Source organism: Manis pentadactyla, chromosome 5, assembly GCF_030020395.1.
Source record: "Manis pentadactyla isolate mManPen7 chromosome 5, mManPen7.hap1, whole genome shotgun sequence".
In the NCBI taxonomy this organism is placed as follows: Eukaryota; Metazoa; Chordata; class Mammalia; order Pholidota; family Manidae; genus Manis; species Manis pentadactyla.
In genome coordinates, this window is record NC_080023.1 from 77968867 (window position 1) to 77990069 (window position 21203).

Consider the following 21203-nt stretch of genomic DNA (forward strand, 5'->3'; position numbering starts at 1 on the left):
CTTCTTAGATACTTAGTTATCACACTGAGGTAAAGAGACTAAATGGAAACCTATAGTATTGATTTTTAGATCTCTTTTCTAATAGATACATGCAAAGCTTTAAATTTCCCTCAATGTAGTACTTTCACTCAATCTCACAAATTTTGATGAATTATGTTTTATTTTCATTTACTTCAAAATATTTTTAATTCTGTTAGGATTTGTTCTTTGACCCATGTGTTATTTAGACATGTGTTGTTTAATCTCCCTGTATTTCGTGATTTTCCAGTTACTTTTTGTTACTGATTCCTAGTTTAATTCCTTTGTGGTCCGAGAGAAAAACTGTAATTTCTATTCTTTTAAATTTGTTAAAATGTGTTTAATAGGCCAGAATGTGGTCTACCTTGGTAAATGTTACATGTGAGTTTAAGAATGTGTATTCTGCTGTTACTAGATATAATAGTCTATAGATGTTACTTATATACATTTAGTGATGATGTTGTTCTGTTCAAGCATATTACCGATTTTCTGCCTGCTGGATCTGTCTATTTCTGAGAGAGGGATGATGAAGACTACAACTGTGGTAGCATATTCATCTACTTCTCCCTGTAGTTTTTGCCTCATGTAGTTTGGCACTCTGCACAGTAAGCATTGTTATAACTTCTTGGAGAATTGACCCCTTAATCATTAGTAATGCCCTTCTTTATTCCTGAAACTTTCTTTAAAGTCTGCTCTGTTTAAAATGTATGTAGCTACTCCTGTTTTCTTTTAATTAGTGTTACTATGGTATAATTTTCTTCATCCATTTACTAATCTATATGTGTCTTTGTACTTAACGTGAGTTTTTTGTATACAATAAGCTTGGTTGTGTTTTTTGACATGTCTCTCTATCTTTTAATTGGTGAATTTAGACCATTGGCATTCAAAGTGATTATTAATATAGTTGGAATGATGGTCTACCATAGTTACTGTTTTCTATTTCCTGTGCTTGTACTTAATTCCAATTTTCATCTTCCATTCTTTTCTGCCTTTTGTGGTTTTTATTAAGCATTTTATATAATTCTATTTGCTGTTTCTTACCAAGTCAGTTATATATATTTTTTTACCTTAGGTTGCTCTAGATTTTGTAATATTCATTTACAACTAATCTAACTTTATTTTCAAGTAACACTATACCATTTCATGGGTAGTGTGAATCCTTTATAATACCAAAATAATACTTATGCCTTCCTCCTTTCCCTTGTATTATAACACATTCATTTCATTTATGTATAAGGGTACATAAGCATATATATACACACACACATATAAACATATGTATAAATACTCCTAAGATATATGCATAAGCATGTGTAATGAAATATTATTGCTATTATTTTAAAGTTATCTGTTAGATAAATTAAAACTAAGAAAATACAAGCTTTTATTTTACTTTTGCTTATCCTTTTTTGATGCTCTTACTTTTTTTTAAAATAGATCTGAGTTTCTGACTTGTATTATTTTCCTTTCCTCTAAAAAACTTTTAACATTTCTTGCAAGACAGGGCTATTAGCAACAAATTCCCTCAATTCTTGACTGTCTAGTAAAGTATTTCTCCTTCACTTTTGAAGGATAATTTCTCAGGGTACAGAATTCTAGGTTGCTAAGGTTTTTTTTCTCATAACATTTAAAATATTTTGCTCCATCCTATCCTGGCTTTCATGGTTTCTGAAAAGTCAGATGTAATTCTTATCTTGTTCCTACAGGTAAGGTGATTTTCCTTTCTGACTTCTTTCAGAATTATTTTCCTTATCTTTGATTTTCTGTAATTTGATACATCTAGGCGTACTGATTTTGGCATTTATCCTCTTTGGTATTCTCTGGACTCTCTAGATTTGTGATTTGATGACTGACATTAATTTCTGGAAATTCTCAGGCATTATGGTTTTGAATATTTCTTCTATTCCTTTATCTCTTTCTTCCCTTTCTAGTATTCCCATCACATTTATGTTATATAATTTGTAGTGTCTTACCGTCCTTGTTTATTCCATTCTGTTTTATTTTGGGTTTGTGTTTTGTTCTCTTTGCTCTTTGATTTTTGAGGATTCTGTTGATATATTCTCAATTTCAAAGATGTTTCCTGTTACATCCAGTGTACTAATAAGCCCATCAAAGGCATTCTTTATTTCAATTACAGTGTTTTTTGTTTTTTTACTAGCATTTCATTTTGGCCTCTTTCTTAAGATTTCCAGCTCTCTGATTACATTGTCCACGTGTTCTTGCATGCTTTATCCTTTAGAGCCCTTAGCAATATTAATCATAGTTATTTAAAATTCCTGGTCTGATAATTCAACCTTACCTGCCATATCTGGTTCTGATGCTTGCTCTATCTACTGTTAAATGTGTTTTCTACCCTAATTTTTTTCTTTATAACCAGTCATGGTATACTGGGTAAAAGGAACTGTTGTAAAAAGACCTTTAGTAATGTAGTGGCAGTGTGCGAGGAAGGGAAGCATTCTATAGTCCTATGTTAGGTCTCATTGTTTTAGTGCACCTATGACTCTGGACTGTAAACTTTACAAGTGTTTCTCAGTTTTTTTCTCCCCACTTAGGTGGGAAAAGATGTCTAGAACAGGTTGGAATTGGGTATATCCCTTCCCCCGCTAAGTTAGGCTATGATACTACCCCTGCAAATTAGGCTCTTGTTAAGAAGAACAGAGTGCTCTATTATTAAGAATATAGTGCTCTGCTATATTTTTTGAAGTGGTTTCCTTTTTCCTCTCACTGCCAAAAGTCCAAGGGGACTTTTCTCTGACACTTACTGTGGGAAAATGGCTAAGCTTCTGGAATGAAATCTCATAGTATTTTTTTCTCCCATCCCCCACCATGACTGGATCTCCCAGAAGTTTTTAACTCTCAGGGTTGTCTCCACTGAACCCCTAGCAACTTAGCAATTACAGTTCAGTTTTTCCTACCTTAGCACTATTTCTACTGGTTTCTACCCTTGAGTCTCTGCTTTGAAAATGATATGGTAAACTGATAAGCGATGATTACCTGCATTTATTTGCCTTTCTCTCCAATATGGAGAACAGTGGTTTGTCCTGTGTTCTCCCTTCTCTTGAATTCAAGAAGAGTTAATTTTTCAGTCTTTTCAGCTCTTTTCATGGTGTTAGGACAGGGTGATAACTTCAAGTAACTTACATGCAGAACTAGACACCAGAAGTCCAGTTCTATTTTTTAGTGGGGGTTATGATTATGGTTTTTCCATTAATAAAACATCCAAATCCTACACACCTGAATATAAAATACATCCTATCTTTAATTTGGGAATATAATTTGATAATATGTTGAATTAGTGGTGGGAATTGGGGTGATTGTTGTTTTCTTTTTGCATTTTATATTTACCAAAATTTTAAGAAAGGTAAGAAAGAAGAGGAGAAATAATCTACCAATTGTAAATTAAGTTGTCCTAGAATCTATACACAGATGTAAAAACATTGTATATTCTACCTCTAGTGTAATGTCTTTCTGGCTAGAAGCTGGAGATAGCAATTGATATAGTTACAAAAGATCATGATTAGTGATAAAGGTGAGATGTTTTCCAGTAGTAGTACTCCCTGATGATGTGAACACCATAAGAAACAGAAATGTCACATGATCTTCTTTGATTCTAATTCCTCCTGATACTTTACTCACTGGTTTTATCCCTTCATTTATATTCTTCAGACAATGCAACTGCAGTCTGCCAAAGTCACATCAGAACTAAAAAATCAGATATTTCCCATTATGTATTTTTTAAAAAAATAAATCTTTAGTTATTTTCAGAGTCGAGTCAACATTTTTAATAGAGTGATTGTTACTGACTTACATTATTCCCATGAAGATCATCATGATCTTTAAAAGGGCATATTAAAGTTCCATGTATCTGTCAATGAAACAGGTTGCTGGAAAAGACTTTGTCCTGATACAATACTATCAATCATGTTGAAGGCATTGCTATTCAAAATGGACAAACTCCAGAATTATTGTAGTAAGATAACTACATTGTATTTCAAAGCTCTTATCTGTCAGCAGTGATGTTTTGGCATTCTGATATTCCTTTCATTTTGAAATACAAAATTTTTTTGTATGACAGGGGAAATTGAAAAAATAGTGAAATTCATGTGTGGGAAGCATTTACAATTTGGAATAATGGTCCTCTCATTTTACCCTTAATTAAAATAGATTGACACCAAGAGGTATGTATATTTTCACTCGTATATGATAATTAATATTATAAGGATTCTGTTTCAACCCACAATTTAATCCACTTTAGCTTAATCCTTAATGGATAACTGATAGGGAATTATGTGCAGAAGATATATCCTTGATAAGAATCAAGTTTTACAGTAAACTTTAAGATTATTTATGCAGGATAGCAGCTCTGTAACTAATTTCTCCTAACTCCTAGTGAACAAATACCATTTTCTACCCACTTAGACAGCCTAAACAGTCTAAAGTCCAGTCTCCCTAACTAATAGGCAAACAAGAATCCTAGGTAGAGTAGCTGACACTCTACTTGTTCAATCAAGGTAGAAGGCACCCTTGAGAATCACTAAAGATTGGGTTCACTCAAACTTCCACCTTTATTGCCTAAAGATTTTTGTTCTTCACAACCAAAAGTTGAAAGTTAATGAAATTAGCATCATTTACCGACATTTTCTACTGCATCCTCAAGTTGTTGGTGTTACTCTTCTAAATATATTAGCATACATTTAAAGATATTTCATTTTAATGATTTAGCTATGTTTGTTTTTAGTTTGGTTATCATTGCTTTAAAAATTTTTATAATGAATTAGTGGAAGAGTAATCCTATTCCAAGTTGATTTTGCTACGTGTTTCTGTTGTAACTTTGGCAAATGATTCTGTTCCTAATTTTATAAGTGGAAATGATAATCCCCAAAGCTAATGTAATATTTATGGTAGCTGAATAATACAAATTATCACATATTAGCATTTCCTAATACAAAGTATAGAAAAGGAATATAGACAAGAAAAATGTATTTAAAAACTAAAAATAAAAAATATATTTTGAAATAATAATAAATGTTATTTGCATTTTTCACTTAACTGATGAGTAGAGAAAGAACCCAATGAGTTTTAAGAATCATGAGAGACTCTGAACCTAGTTTTCAAATAACGTAAACCAAGAGATCATGTTTAAAAGATTTCATTTAAATTCTAATTTAAAAAAAAGAGCCATCATTGTGGGTCATTGACATTAGTTTTTTTTCAGTGCAATAATACTGTCCTAGCAAGATGTTTCAGAGTCATTCACAGTTTTTTCAAGTATATTTACTCACAGTATGAGAATATTTCAAGCTGATAGCTTTAATTATTTTAGCTGATTCCTGTGATTGCATTCATGGAAGGGCCAGAAGAGGTGACTGTCTGCCATCAATCACTCCCAGTCATAGCTTATGTGTAGCTCTGAGGCATACCCAACTTGGAAAGCTAGTTTGATATCCTTCAGAAAATGCAAGGAAAAGAAGACAAATAAGAATATAGGATATGAACATCTTGAGAGTAGTTAAAACCTAAATTTCATAACTATAGCTTGAGACGCAAGAAGTAATTTTCATGGAATTCATGTTTTTGAATTATGACACAGCTTTGCACACAGCAGCTATCTAGTAGTCATTTGTTACATTTAAAATGATTCAGAATTTCCTTTTCTACCTCAATAATTCATTTTCTTAAGTTCTATAAAATTCATTGTGTATAGCTGTCTCCTGTCTCCCCTGCCTACTAGATTAGTTTATAGCCTCCCTTTATGAAACCTATTACATTAAAAATTCAAATTTAAAAACAATGGGGTACTCCCTGTGTATCAGGTACTGCTCCAACTATTATGATAATCCTCAGTGGTATACATTGATATCATTCCCATTTTAATGGTGAGGAAGTAAGACCCATACAAGTTAAATAATTGTCCTAAAGTCATGCAGCTAAAAAGCATAAGAACAGTAATGAAAACCCATATACTCTAGTTTCAGAGTACACACATGTAACCAGCACACTAGAGTTTAGATTTTATTCTGTCCTAAACATATTTGCAATGGTATTTGTTCTTTCTGTCTTTCTCTGAATTATAGAACCCATGGACAATCAACATGTTGTGATACTAATATATGGAGAAGAGTAGCAGTAACATTTGTTTCACCTCATTACTATTAAACCTTTTCTCGGTAAATAGACCAATACTTTGAAGAGGATGAGAGTGATTTCAGTCACTTCTCCTGGGCAAATATGGGCCTGGAAAAACTGTTACTTAATCACCAGTTCCCTCTCCCTGACAAATAAATGACTACTCTTCTATGTCATTTACAATTCCTACTACTCTCCACAATTTATCTTCTTAAACTTCCCTTATGTCAAGCTGTTCTCTAATTACTGCACTCTAAGTTACACTATTCTCAGTGAGGTTGCCCAGAAACCTAGAGATAGTATACATTTTTTGAAATTAGAGTTTCATTAGTTCTTGAATTATCTTTTTTCTAAGTTACTTACAGTCACCCTATTTCAACTCAATCTGAAAATGAGAGTGAGACTGTTTAATAGTGGTGTGCTTTTTCTATTGCCTTTCTCAAAGGGAAGAAAAGCCTGTAATTTAGATATTTCCTCCATATTCCAGGATAGCCTTCTCTTTCCTCCTCAGTTAACAAAATCAAACTCTCCTTCAAGATCTTCTTTATTTTTGTTTCAAGTATTTCTTAAGCATGGATTCTGTGTCAATAAAAAATGAATAAGGAAATATTTTTAATGGATCTGAGAGTTCCTTCAGTCAAAAAAAATTCTACTAGTTCAGGCCAAATTAATCCAACTCAAATTAAAATCTGTGCCCTACTTGAACCCAAAAATATTTGCATACTTAGTCATACATTTTCTTTTAAATACACATCTTACTTATGTTTGATTAATATTGGGTGACCTAGACTATTTAAGACAACTTTAAGTTTCTAAAGATTATGGGCAACTTTATTACATAGCTTTTGTATTCCTTTGACAATGTCCTTAATAGTTGACTGAATCAGTGATTATGACTTTAGTCTCTAAGTGATTATAATTTTTAGCAATCAACTCAAACTGTATGTCAGAATCTTTCAAGTAAAAGAGTAGAATCATATGAAGAAGTGTAATACAAATTATGGTAAAGTGTAATTTTGCTGTTGAAAAAGAAATTTCACATACATGTTTTCATTTGTGACTAACAAAAGCTCTATGAGACAAATAGGGTATAATGATCACTGTTTACTTTATAGGTAGTTGTGCTGGTAAAAAGAGATTAAAAGGACTTATGAAATGAAACCTCTAAGATTATGGAATGTATCATTATGCTATTACTACTGTAGGTAAAATATCTCCTTGCAATTGGAGCTTCTAATTCATTAAAACAATTTTCTTAAATATTATTTGTGGGAAGAGTTCATAGTGGTATGACACGCTATGAAGTATAAAACATTGCAGTGTTTCATGGAAAGACATAGGAAAGAGAATGTCATCATTGAAAATGTTATGTCTAGAGATTGCTTCTTTGAAATAAATTCACATGAATTCAAATTATTTTTATATCTAAAAAAAAGGAAAATCTCAGTAATCAAAATATTGTTAGAGCTTTCCCCTTTCCCTCTTTTTGAGAGGAGAGACAGAAGGGTAGATGTTAAATTTAATGCTATATATGCATATATATCTCTCCATATAATATAGATATAAATTAGATATACATAGAGATATATGTTCTATAGATAGATAGATACCTTCTATCTGTATATTGGACACATAAGAAGAAAATGGTTTCATTACAAATGGATAAACCTTTCTTTGAAAGGGCCATAAACCTACATAGTGAAAAAAAAAATACGAACTGCCAGGACCTTTCTAAACAGGCATGTTATAAATAAAATCTATCATATTCTTCTCATTGCAAACTTGCAAGACTGTATTGCTTCACCAAAAACACCCAACCCCAACACAGAAAAAGGAAAATAAAAATTTCCTTGAAATAAGTGAAAGCAAAGGTATATAAAGTTGCCTTAAGGAAATAGAAAGCATTTCTTTTTCTAGGCCAAAGTGTAACCAATTAAGTTAGAATGTGGCAACCAGAGGAAAGATGGGTCAGTAATAGCACCAAGAAAAGAGAGAAAAATGTTGGTATGGTGTCTCTTGGGAAATCATCTAGTCTAAATCACCACATTTAATACATGAAGAAACTGAACCCAAGGAAAAAAATTGATTCTTGCCCAAGGCCCAACACTGATTCACTTCTGAACCAGAACTAACAATCAGGACTCGTCACATCACTGTAGGTCTCTAGATTATGGAGCCAACACATTTCCCCATGATTTTTCTCTGAAAGCAACAGTTTCTAGGCAATAGCAAGAATAGAGGTGACTTAGCTGGTTGCATTTGGTTTTTACTTTCCTGTTTTTCATCCTAGTATCAATAGTTAGGAAGATTGTCCTGTCAGCCTGTGTTTCAATTTTATGTCTTCCTTTGGAAGAAACATGATCTTTGTATGTTTAAGTGATTTGCACACAGTGTTAAAAGACATATACATGGGCCTTTTAAAAAGCTTGCACAGGGCGGCTTAAAAAAGCTTATAGGAGAAAGTTCATGTGACTTATGATGTACTTTTCAGGAATTATCTCCTTTCAGCAATTATACTAACTGCATAATTGCTGTTAGTAGTGGCCAAGCTAACTCTTAAATAGTGTTTTCTGACCTTACGCACCATCCCATAGTTCCATAAAGGACATAGACAGTTGTTTATTTTTTTCCAGAAATAGAAATGCTTCTGGTACTATGTTGAAAGGCATTATTAGTGAAGTTAGAATATAATAAAACATTAAAAATGGTAAAAGATTACTTCTTGGCAGAGAATAAATCCAAGTGCTAAGTGAAATGTCATTATACATAAATTGTGATATTGGCAATCAATTCACAAATGGATAACTGTGATCTAGCCCCTTCTGTCAGTTATATGTTTTAATCAGATCAAAATAATATCACAGATTAAAGATCAAGAAAAAAATTAAAATTACCTTAAAATCAATTGTAATATACTACATTAGGAAATTCTATGAGTTTTCAAAGTTGCTATAATAAATCATTCTAATAACCATTTTAGTTCATTTAAAAACCAAAATGAACTCTTCTGCTTAATTTAAAATAATCTAAAACACACATAGAATTAAAAGAGTACTTTAATCAAATAAAACGTCAGGCCCTTCTTAAATGAATGTTTACAGACTAAAGAGGTAACGGAAAGTATTTGATATATTGCTACTACAAAAGCATCCCTGGAAAATATTATTCCTAAAGATGAATGAAATGTTCTAATCTATTACATATTATATTAGTTTTACACTTTTAAGAAATATTTACTGAGGTTCCTATATGCCAAGAACTTCTGAGTTAAAAAAGATGCACAACATCTCTGCTTTCACGGAGCTTACATATGCTAGTCCTATTACAAGGGAACATCAATATTTCTTAGTGCACTCAGGGAATGCTAAACAACAATGTTGTTATTAAGAACAGATTCTTCTCACTTTGCTCCTCACTATTGTCAACTCCATTTAGGGTTCTTCCTTATCAGCAGTACTAGACAATTTCTGCAAAACAGGCAAACATTGAGTAATATTAAAATGAACTGCTAAAACTGAAATACCATTTGTAGTGTAACTAAGCTACCTTACATTGTGTCCTCTTTGGAAATTAGACTGCAGTCATACTGTGCATGCAATTATTCATTTATTGACCATGTATCCATTGAAGGCCTACAATAGACCAGTTATTTTTTGGGGCATAGAGCATTAAACAAAACAGACAAAGCTCCTTCTCTAAAATAGCTGATATTCTAGTGAAGAAGGAAAAGTAAAAATGTAGAAACAAACAGATTTGTAATATATAGTCAGATGATGATAAATGTTAAGGAAAAATAAAGTAGAAACATGAAATAGGGAATAACAGGGATGCTTTTGAAGAGCAGAGGCCTAGCATGAGGGGATAAAATGAAAAAATACATGGAAGACCCAGGTCTCTAACTCATCTAATTGCCTTTTACAAGCAAATGATATCTGTAACCTTAAAAGTTTTTTTTGCAAAGAGAAGATAGGCAGAGTATATTCACTGAGTACCACAAAATATTGTTTAGAAAATCTTTAAAAGACTGAATTAAATAAAGATACACACCATGCTCTTCAATCATAAGACCTATATTTTGCAGGTGTCAAAAATAATACTTTGTATAAGCATCTACGCTGCTGAAAAAAAATTAAAGTATAAATAGCATAGTGGTAGGAGACTAGAAGATGTGATGTCGAGGAACAGGAGCTGGAGGTGAGCATGAAAATGTAGTTTGGGACCAGGTCATGAAGGGTTTTATATGCCATGCTGAGTTTGGGCTTTTTGTTGTACAAGTTGGAAAGTCATTGACAGTTTTATCTGTTTTTAACTTTTAACTGTGAAGTAGTTTTAGATTCATAAAACAATTGCAAAAGTAGTACAGAATTTCCTCATATTCCTCATCCCACTATCCATAATATTAATATCTTACATAACCATCGTACAATTATCAAGAACATTCAATTGACATTGGTACATTATTATAACTGAACTGCAAACCTTATTCAAAATTCACCAATTTATTTAAGAATTTTTGTTCCTAGATCTTATCCAGGATCACGTATCACATTTAGTTGTCATTTCTCCTTAGTTCCTTCAGCCTGTAATAGTTCCTCAGTCCTTTATTGATGTCCTTTAATACACAAAGATGACGTAATGAGATGTTTAAAAATAGACATCCTTGTTTACAGTGTAGGTGATCGGAGAAGAATTAAGCTTAGGACTCTGAAATCACCAGTGTGGAGACAGTTTTGTAGCTGGGCTAGTGGTGCTATAGATTGAACTAGGGGGCTGGCAGTATTTCAAGAAGAGAATGGTTTTGAGAACTATTTAGAGGGTAGGATTAACAGTATGGGTTAACAAAGTTGATGTGAAAGAGTATAGGAAAAAAGAGTGAGGAAATAATTTCAGATGACTTTTGAGGTTTGGCTTTGACTTCCCAGATAAATGGCAATAACAGAGAGCAATGTAAAATATTATTGTTGTCATTCTCTGTCTTCCTCTTACATAAATATGAACACACCTTTCCTCATATCTTTTTGCCAAGATCTTATTCTTATTTTTACAAGATATAATTTGCTGGAACATATTAAATATTCTGTCACTCATCTTGAAAGAATCAGTTCTAAATCCAGTGTGTGCCATATTATTAAAGAATAATAATTTTAATAATTAGGATTTCTATAAAATGATAGAAAAGGTTTTGAAGACAGATATATAATATGATACAGATTATCATCTTTTCACAATTATGTTTAATCTCTACTCTTTGCAGGCTGGGATTATGCAGGTAAAATCAAATTTTACCTGTAACACCATACATAACATTCTGCACTCATCTAGTTTCCCAAATTCCTGTTGGTATTTCTTCCATCATCTGATGATCAACTATGAGGTATAGGGTTGTGAAGATATTGTTTTAGGTAAACTGATCATTTTATAAGTCTCTAGGCTGCAGGAAGAAGGCCTTTGTAAACCTGTAAATATTTTGAAACAAAATATTCCTGAAAGTAAGAAAAAGATTGACAAATTAGATTGTATAATTATTTGAAAACTTCTAAAGAGCTATGTAAATTATATATATGTATATATATAAATTGAAAATACAGGAAGAATAAAGGTGCATATTAAACAAATGAATGACAAAGAATTGAAACTGAAAATATATAAAGCTGTAAAGCTCTCCTTCAAATTAACAACGAAAAGAAACTCAGTTGGAAATAACATGTTTTAACTATCCCCGCATCCTTATTTTGCACCAATCGACAGCATAGTTTCTGCACTGCAGCAACCTGGCCCTTCTTTCTCCCTCTCAGTTCCATGGTCTTTCTGCCACAGGATCTTTGCACATTGTATTTCTTCTATTTGGAAATATTTTCACCTTTTACGTCAAGGTAACTTCTCTTCACTTAATTAGTTCCTATTTATCCTTCAGATTGCAGCTCCAGGTTCACTTCTACATAAAAATCTTTCCCAACCCACAGTCTAGGAAAAATGCTTTGGGGCCATCATATATAAATGCCCCTTTTTGGACTGGTACCTACTTAGGACATAATTATAGTCAAGTGAGTATCTTCTGTCTCTACCATTGTGAATTTGCCTATTTTTGACTAAATTGCATCCTGAGTATTCAGACATGCCTGCTTTGTAGCATTTTACATATGTAACATATAGATATGTATGCACATACATAAATGTGTTCATTGCAGAATTACTAGCTTTAAAAGGAGAGGAAAATAATCTTAATTTCCATAATTCCATAAATAAGAGGTTGTAGAAATATATAATTTAAAAGTTGCAAAGTAAATATTATAAAATCCATGTTCTAGCTTTGAATCTACTACTTACTGGAACTGTAAGAATGAGTCTTTAATTGGTGTTCCATAAATGAGGATAGGAATTTATCCAATATAGCCATGCTGATAAGATGATAAAATGCATGTAAAAACATTTTATAAATTTGAAATAGCTATTTAAACATTAAGTAATATTTAACTATAATTTCTGTCATTTTCACCACATAATTGGTACATTTACTTTAAGGCTTGATTGAAAGTATACTCAATACTTTGTAGGTTCTTCTCAGTACCTTTTCTCACCTTGGTTGAAGTGTTCTGTGTAGACTCTTTACATTTGAAACTGAAACTATAAAGAAGTAATTTCTAATCCCAAGTCCAAAAGAAAAAAGAGAGAATGGTTCAAAACCATTATTGTTCTTTCCTCTCTTACATCCAGGAGACTGACATTTCCTGAACTTTGTAGTAAAAGAGAGTTAAGTGACTTCCAGTTTTTTTTATATTATCTTGCATGCTTTTAAAAGCAGTGAGTTCTCTATAGCCCAGGCATTGAAGTCTGTGTGCAGGGTTTGAATCCCAACTCTGCCATTTACTAATGGTATGAATTTTGGACAGTGCTTTTAACTTCACTGAGCCAGTTTCCTCTCTTAAAAATGAGAATAATGGCTTTTCTGCACAGGTTTGTTATGAAATGTAAATAGAAAAATATAGTGACTTAAAATAGTTGCTAAGTTAAATGCTTAGTCCACCTCAGACTTAGATCACAAATTATGAAAGATTTATGCTGGCTTTAAAAGACTGAGAAAAAAAAATAGTTGAATGAAAATGATTCAGTTGAGTTCTAGCCATTTGATTTGCTAGTAATACACCATTTTAGCTATTCATATTCTTTGTAGGAATAAATAAAGTCTTAATGCTTTTTAATTATAATTAAATGTTTTCTTCTGTATTCTCACTTCATAAGTAAATAATTATTAAATTGTACTTTGTAATGCTATTTATATGTAAAGACCATCTTTATTTAGGTGAATTTGTTCTAAATGATTATATTTTTGGCAAGCTACATTGATATGTCAACTGAATCCCACTTCTTACATGTCAGCTTTCAGATGGTTGCTGAAAATTCATATTTGCAAAGAATGCTAAATGTCTGGATAGGCTGAAAATATGTTTTGTGTTACTATATTCTTATAAATATAAAAGCATAGGTCAGGTGCTTTTTATGGTGGATGAAAAAGAAAAGGATGTAATTGCAAATACTATACCTGTGGTTTATTAGTGAATTACATAGAAAAAAAGTAAATTAAATTCAACTTTTGTTAGAAACAGTACAAATCTTTCCCATCTGCCATGGAAGCTACCTTGTTTTCTCATTTACAAGAGCTCACTGATTATAAAATTCAATACTGATCAATGGATATTTGAAGAAAAACAATCTATCATATCATATGTTTCAATCAATTAAAAAATATATCTTGATTTCAGATATGATAAAATATAGAAATACATTTTAGGATTGTAGAAATATGGTATGTTGCATCTGAATTGCAGGAACTTGAAAGAATGAAGTCTTCTTAGTTTAATATTAGACATAAAAAGATAAGGATCACCTTTTGAGGTACTATGATTCTTTTTAACTCTATCTTTCCCATTCCTCACCTCCACTCACAAACTAAGCATTAGAAACATACTCAAGTTCTGCTACTCAGTTATAGTCATGTTGTCAGCAATATTATTGAGTATAAAAGTAAAGGAAAACCAACAAATATTTGATGATCTATAAAAATCCCATCAAAAAGCACTGTGTTCACAATCCACCAAGCCAGTGTTTTCCAAAAAAGGATTCTGCATCTGAACTACTCAGATAACGTATAATACAAATACATGACTATCAGCCTGCAATGAGTAATGCAGAAGCTCCAGGAGCAGTCTTTGTCATCTGTGTTTTCTAAAATCTCCACTTTGAGTTCTGATGCAGCAGAGATTTTAGAAACACTCTGGTAAATAGATTGGTAGATGATTGAGAATAAAACCTGTCTCATACATACCCTGCTCTCCAAAGAAGTTCCTGGCACATGGTTGAAAGGTGATAAATGTGTGTTAAAGAATAACTGTATGAATAGAATGTGCTCAACTTCTGATTTGACTTACTGCAAGAGGTTATATACAGACAAATCACTCAATGTAAATAAAATAAGTCAGAAGAAATATCAGAGGAAATAAATGTACTCAAGAAGGGAGGTGCTATCCAAAAATATTTCACTGAGTTCTCATTGAGTATTCAGTAGCAGGTAATCAATTTCAATGCCCCTTACAGATTATTTTTAATTTCATCTTAGTTAATAATTAAAAAGAACACTGAAAGTATTAGTTTCAGAAATGACAAAGATAGTGTATATGAACATCATTTATCTTAAATGTACACATTTGTATAGAGAACTTCATTTCTGTAACAGCTGAATGACCAAAAAGGGTGCAACTGCTGCTAACTGTAATTGCTATTGCTGTTTTAAAGAAGAAAAAGAGGGCGAGAAAGGGGGAGGAAGAGAGAGGGAAGGAGGGAAAGAAAGGACAAAGGTGTTTTCAACAATTAGTGCAGGCTCCAAACATCCTGGATAGTGTTAAAATCTGAAACAGCTGGAGTCACAAAACCAGCAAGCTGTTCAATATACGCTACATGTTTGAAGGTGTGTATTATGCATACGTAATATAAATAAATCAATGTAATATAAATAAATCACAGTTTGAAATAATAGTGGTAAAAAATATGCCATTGAGAAGTCCTTGGCTGGATTCTTACAATAAAAGATACCCACAAAAACTCAGTCTGACCTTCCAAATTCAGTTTCAGACTTTAATGAACTAAAGTATGCACTGTATGGAACTAAAACTCTAAATCATTCAGTTTTCTAACAGTCAAGATATGAATTCTTGTAGCAAAAGGTAGAGTGCCTCATGAAGCTTTGGTTTTGTTCTTGGCATAGCCCTTAAAATGTTTCTCAAATCTTTCTTCTGCTGTGATGAGTTGTCTCTTTTTTATACAAACTTTTAATATGGCCCTATGAAGGGTTGATATCCAGAGCAAATCAATTTGTACCTTCTCTTCTTCAACCAATATTTTATATTGGTAAAATGGGGCAAAATGGACATCAAACATAGCCTTGTAAGTTGCCATTGAGACCCATTCCTATATGTGCTCAGCTGCGCTTCTGTTTTGCGTCAACCCATCCCAGTCCGTTTTAGATGTGTGAGCTCTTTCTTTCTCTTTCATGGAACTACTTCTTTTTACCAAACCTGACAATTGACAATCTTCAATTGAGCTTTCCTCTAGGGAAAACTCAATCCATATCTTCTTTGCAGTGCAAATATCATTTGCTTGCTACGGTGAAAAGGATATTAGACAGTGTATAAAGACCTGGGTTTTCCTTTTTCTTTTTCTTCTTTCTTTTTTTCTTTTTAAGGGGGTAGTCTTTGCTTTATTGAAAACTCACCCATAAATGGTGGACACTGTGAGAGGGAGGCAGGTCTATGACTTGCAAGCTATTATTCTCCCAGTCTCTTCCTATTAGAAAACTTAAAGTGATTTTGGTACTCTTTCTTACTGAGTCTCAGAATCTCTTAAAGAGTATTCTAAGATGCCAGCTTACCAACCAGCCACAGTTGACATAGCAGTTAAAGCCCATTTTTCATCCCTGGACTGTGTGGTCTCTAAATTACTTTTCAGATTGATGGTTTTCTGATTATAATTTTTGATACTTCCTATTTTGGTTTTATTGAAAAATTTCAGTTAATTTTGCTAATGTGTGTAGCAAGATGGATAATACCAAATAGCAGATAATCTAAAAATAACACATTTGCATATATAATAATAGTAATTTCTGGTGTTTGCTTAGTGTTCTTATTAACAAAGGTTAATAGGAAATAATAGAGTTGATTGGAGGATATAACAGATTATATGCTAAAACAAGTTTATCAGCTAAATAATGATTATTATATGACTGTAGTTTATCTTTGCAAGTCTGAAGGTTAAAATAGACAATTTTCACGTATTTGTAAAGTGACAGAATATAATACTAAAACTTTATTTTTTATCTCAAACTTTATACTTGGAACTTTATAAATTTGTGGTAGGTTTATATAAAATATTATATTGTTTTATTATTTGTTATTGTGTACTCTAAAAATTGAATTCAACTGTATATGCCTTAAAACACTCTTCTTATTTAGATTTTAAATGCTAGTGAGTCAAACTTTTTAACAAAAGCTTTTTAAAAAAATGAATTTGTTTGCTAATATGAATTAGTAGTGGTCATTTACTACAATGACGAAACAAAATTTTGACCTATGTTTTGCATAAAAACACTGAAAGTATAACTATACACTCATATTGTGTCCTATAAGTGTTGAATTCACAAACATGAGTAGTAAGTTCAATGATGTTTACTGAAGCTTCAACCTCAATCTGTCATGGTCTAAGAAGCATCCATCCTTGATGCTATCTTCCATATTTACTTGCAGTCACATAACTTCTCTCAAGCTTGAAAATTATGTCCTTAATAATTATTAATTTATATTATATGCATTGGTTGACTTAACATTAATCATAATAAATTTATTTGATGTTTATATGCATACCATTAGTATAGTACTTCTAACCTTGCACTTTATCAGCTTTCATTATCTGGCCAATTAATTACATGGAAGTATTTATAATCTAAGTTTTGCTTTAAATTTTTTAAGAATTAGGTAAAACAATCTATAATAATACTGAAAAAGTCTACATGGTAAAAATATTACACATAGAATACCTAAAATCTAAAGAGTGGACTAATTATAATACTTCACTTAACAAATGGAATTAATTCTGTCTTGATTCCTTCTGAATTTGCTTTTGATTTATTTCTAGTTTATTCATTTATTCCTGCCTTCAAAGGTTGCCAATTCTGAGATATTACTTCTTAACTCCTTTTTTATATATTTATTCTGTCTTTACATTTACTTGTAAGTTATATTTGATCTACTTATAAATGTGTTTGGAAGTAAGCATATGTGCATACATAGAATAGTTAAAATGAAATTAAAATAGTAATCATAAATCATATAGTAGGGATTAGAAATAATTCAGCTCTAAACCAGAATTAGATGGTTGCTGAAATGTAATATTTGATTTGACCATTAGTTTTCTGACAGCCAAGTAAAGGGACAAAAACATTTTCATGTTTCCAGTTTAATGAGACAAAATGTCATCAAAATTTTCCATATCAGAATGGCTCTGTTTTGTGTGGCCAGAAATGTCTTATTCAACGTCTCCCCCTTCATTCACTAACTAGTTTACATATTATCTGTTTTTTGAAAACCTTGTACTATATTCTCATTGGGAATTATCTTTCCTCTGAATTATACATTGATAATTATAAAAGTATGGCTCTCACTAATTGAATGTTTACCATGTGAGAGGCAAATAAACACTACATTATCTCCAATCACTGCCATAATCCTGCAAGAGTCATGCTTTACAAATGAAGAAACTGAGACCAAGAGAAGCCAAGTAGTGGGCACAAGGTCACAGATAATAACAGAATTCTCTAACCTAATTCCAATAGCACTTTGTAATTCGAGGGTCTCTTCAAATAGAATGTTCCTTTTTAAAAAAAAAATTTCTGCAGAGGTGTAATAGTTCCATTAGCTTTATTCATTGTCCCTCAAAAAGGAAAAATTTATTAAACCATTGATATTTGAATATTGCTGTGTTTTCTTGCAGCCTGTGAACTTATGAATCAAGGCATCTTGGCCCTGGTCAGCTCCATTGGCTGCACGTCGGCAGGGTCCCTCCAGTCTTTGGCAGATGCCATGCATATCCCCCACCTTTTCATTCAGCGCTCAGCAGCTGGGACCCCGAGGACTGGCTGTGGACTCACCCGGAGCAGCAGGAACGATGACTACACTCTCTCCGTTCGCCCACCTGTCTACTTACATGATGTTATCCTGAGAGTGGTCACAGAATATGCCTGGCAGAAATTCATTATATTCTATGATAGTGAATATGGTAAGTGTTTATGATTTTTGTGAGTTTTGTGAGCTGGCATTTGCATGCCAAGCAACTATATTAAACCTTGAAAAACTTCAAGGAGCTTACTCAATGTGATTTGTGGTTTTATTGTCCCATCATATTCTTCTTACAAATCTAGCAGCAAAAACAAAAAAACAAATTTTAAGGCCTCAAGTTCATTCTTTTGTATTAAATCCCTTTGAAGTGAAATTAAGAATAATTATCTATATCTAGTGCTCAGTTTATGTTTCTAAAGGGAACCCTGACTACAATATATTTTGATTTTTCAAATAATGGGAGGTCATAAAGATAATACTGTCTTTCTCTCCCTTGAAAAACATTTATATCTCTATATACTAATAAAATTCAATTTTCCATAGATCCTGGAACACTGAAAACACATCCTAGCACAACATATTGTCTGCAATATGAAATCTTACAAAAGTACTGATTAGTATAAAGACCCTTAATTTAAAGATCCAAGATAAAACACAAAGCATTTTCCCTAAATTAATCATAATTTGAGAAGATGCTTTGTCTCAGTATTATTACTCATGTTACATTAAGAAAAGCAAGCAAGCAAAAATAATATTTTTGTTTAAATATTATTTTTCTGAATTAATCTACCTGTTTTCTGATGGGCTCATCCCAGAGATGTTCGAATGTAGTTTCTGTTTTATTCTTGTTGTTATGGGTAGAAGAGATGGATACACTCAAATGAGAGAAAATAAACAGATACTGATAAAGAATATATATTTTGGAACATGTTTCTTTAGAGATTTGCCTTAAGAAGGAGTTCAGAACAGTTTTTTATCATTCAATATGGATGGGTCTAGTTTTTGCATTTTTAGAAGAAAAAATAAAAAAGATATCACCCTCTGTAGGGCAACTTTTCTTAGCAAATAAGTAAACAAGCATTTTTAAAATAATGGGTTTCTTGTAATAATCTTCCCAGCATTGTGAATAATACTGAACAGTTACACAAGAGTACACCAGACAGTGGCATCAATAGAAATGAGCACAAACAGGTTGGCAGATATCTGGGAGCAACAAATATGAGCTCCTTTGGACTCCCAAGGAGGAAGAGCAAGTGGCAGTTACATTTAGCCCTAAATAGTCAAGGGTTGCATGGGGTTTTGGCAGCCTGAGTCTCATTAAACTTGATGGGTAAATTTCAGCCAAAAGTCAGCAGCACTTTCTGAAAGCATACTCCTTGTCTCCACGACGGAAATTCTCATTTCTGTTGCTCAGTTCATATTATTTAGGGGTCACAAAACAAAGACCGAGAGACTGAAATGAATAAAATAAAGAGAAAATAAGAAATCATTAGCACATCAGTAAAAGTAATGACTGAACACGAATCTGAAATTCACTGATAGGATTATTTAGTGAACACAGTAAACTGTCCCTGGAAGCAACATGTTGAGTATGCCTCTGTCAATTTTCTACCAGTCATACTATCGATAGTTTTATTACCTTAAATGGCCTTCTTACTACCTCTGCTCAAACATAACCTGAATAAAATGAACTTTTAAACTCTAAATCTTTCTTTTAGGGGCAAAAACAATTTTTGGTTAGTCCTATCAAAATAGTCCTATAAAACAAAGAACACAAAGTGATTTTTGATGAAGGTATTTTCACATGATGAGTATTTTACTCTGATTATAGATGTCCATAAGGAAAGAAAATCCTTGTTTCTTGTTTCCAAGTCCTCCACGGATCATAGTTAGGAAATTCTTATAAGAGAACACATTTTATTATTGATAAGTATGTTTGAAAATGTATACTAAATTCATAGTCACACAGAATCATTTATGTACATCTGAATTCCTCAGTCTCCTTCTCTTTTCCTTTGTGTAAATAAGATGCCATAATGACAGAATATGACTGAGTCCTCTGTTGGAAGCAGGATTTGTTTTAGGAATAATAAAAAACATTTTCTTTTACTCTGATGATAAGCTTGCTTTTGACTTATTATTCAATTTAATAATTCATGAAAAATTACCCTGCTTGTATCATGAAAATTATTTCCAGTAATACTCTAGTTTAATGAAAGAAAATTTCCCTTTGATGCCTACAATAAATCTTGTTAGTAAAGAACTGGGCTAAGGCTCAAAATAAACATCAAGCTAGCCAAATACCTCGTACCTTGAAGAGGGCTACATGTATTTACATATCCATTCATCAATATCATCATTTTAAGTTCAAACACTGGAATTACACTTGACTTTTATCTTAGTTATCAAGAATTATTTTCTTTAAGGAATGGATTAAGCATCATCTATGGATGAAATCAAGCAGCCCACTGGAGCCAAATGTTATTGAAGATATATTTTTGCTTAGAAAAATATACTTTAAAAAAAGATTAAGCTTTCATATCCAGTTAATTAGAGAAACACTTTTTTTCCAAAAGCAGTTAATTATGATTAAGGGCACAGTGTAGAGGCCTACTTTAAATTCCCTAACAAAGAAAATTCAAGTCTTTGATTCTAAGTAAATGGATGAAAAGATGAAAATTGGAAACTTTATTTGAATAAATTGATTCAAGGCATTTCTATAAAGGCTTGAAAAAAGCTTAGGAAGTGTTGAACTTTTAAAAATGTTTCATTCAGGAAATGTTCATTGCTCACTTGCTTAGCAAAGTGCAACATATGAGATAAAAAGTTTACAGAATGTAGTCTTGGCCTTTAAGAAACTTAAAATTAACAAAAGAGGTAAAATATTTTAATATATTA

General features: G+C 32.1%; 1 protein-coding gene across 1 annotated transcript in view; it reads left to right on the forward strand.

Moving 5' to 3' along the window:
- GRID2 (glutamate ionotropic receptor delta type subunit 2) overlaps window positions 1–21203 on the forward strand; it is a 1430685-nt gene that overhangs the window by 759831 nt on the left and 649651 nt on the right. Inside the window, exon 3 of the mRNA XM_057502448.1 lies at window positions 18181–18465. Within this exon, the coding sequence (XP_057358431.1) occupies window positions 18181–18465 (285 nt within the window). The remainder of the gene's footprint in view (window positions 1–18180; window positions 18466–21203) is intronic.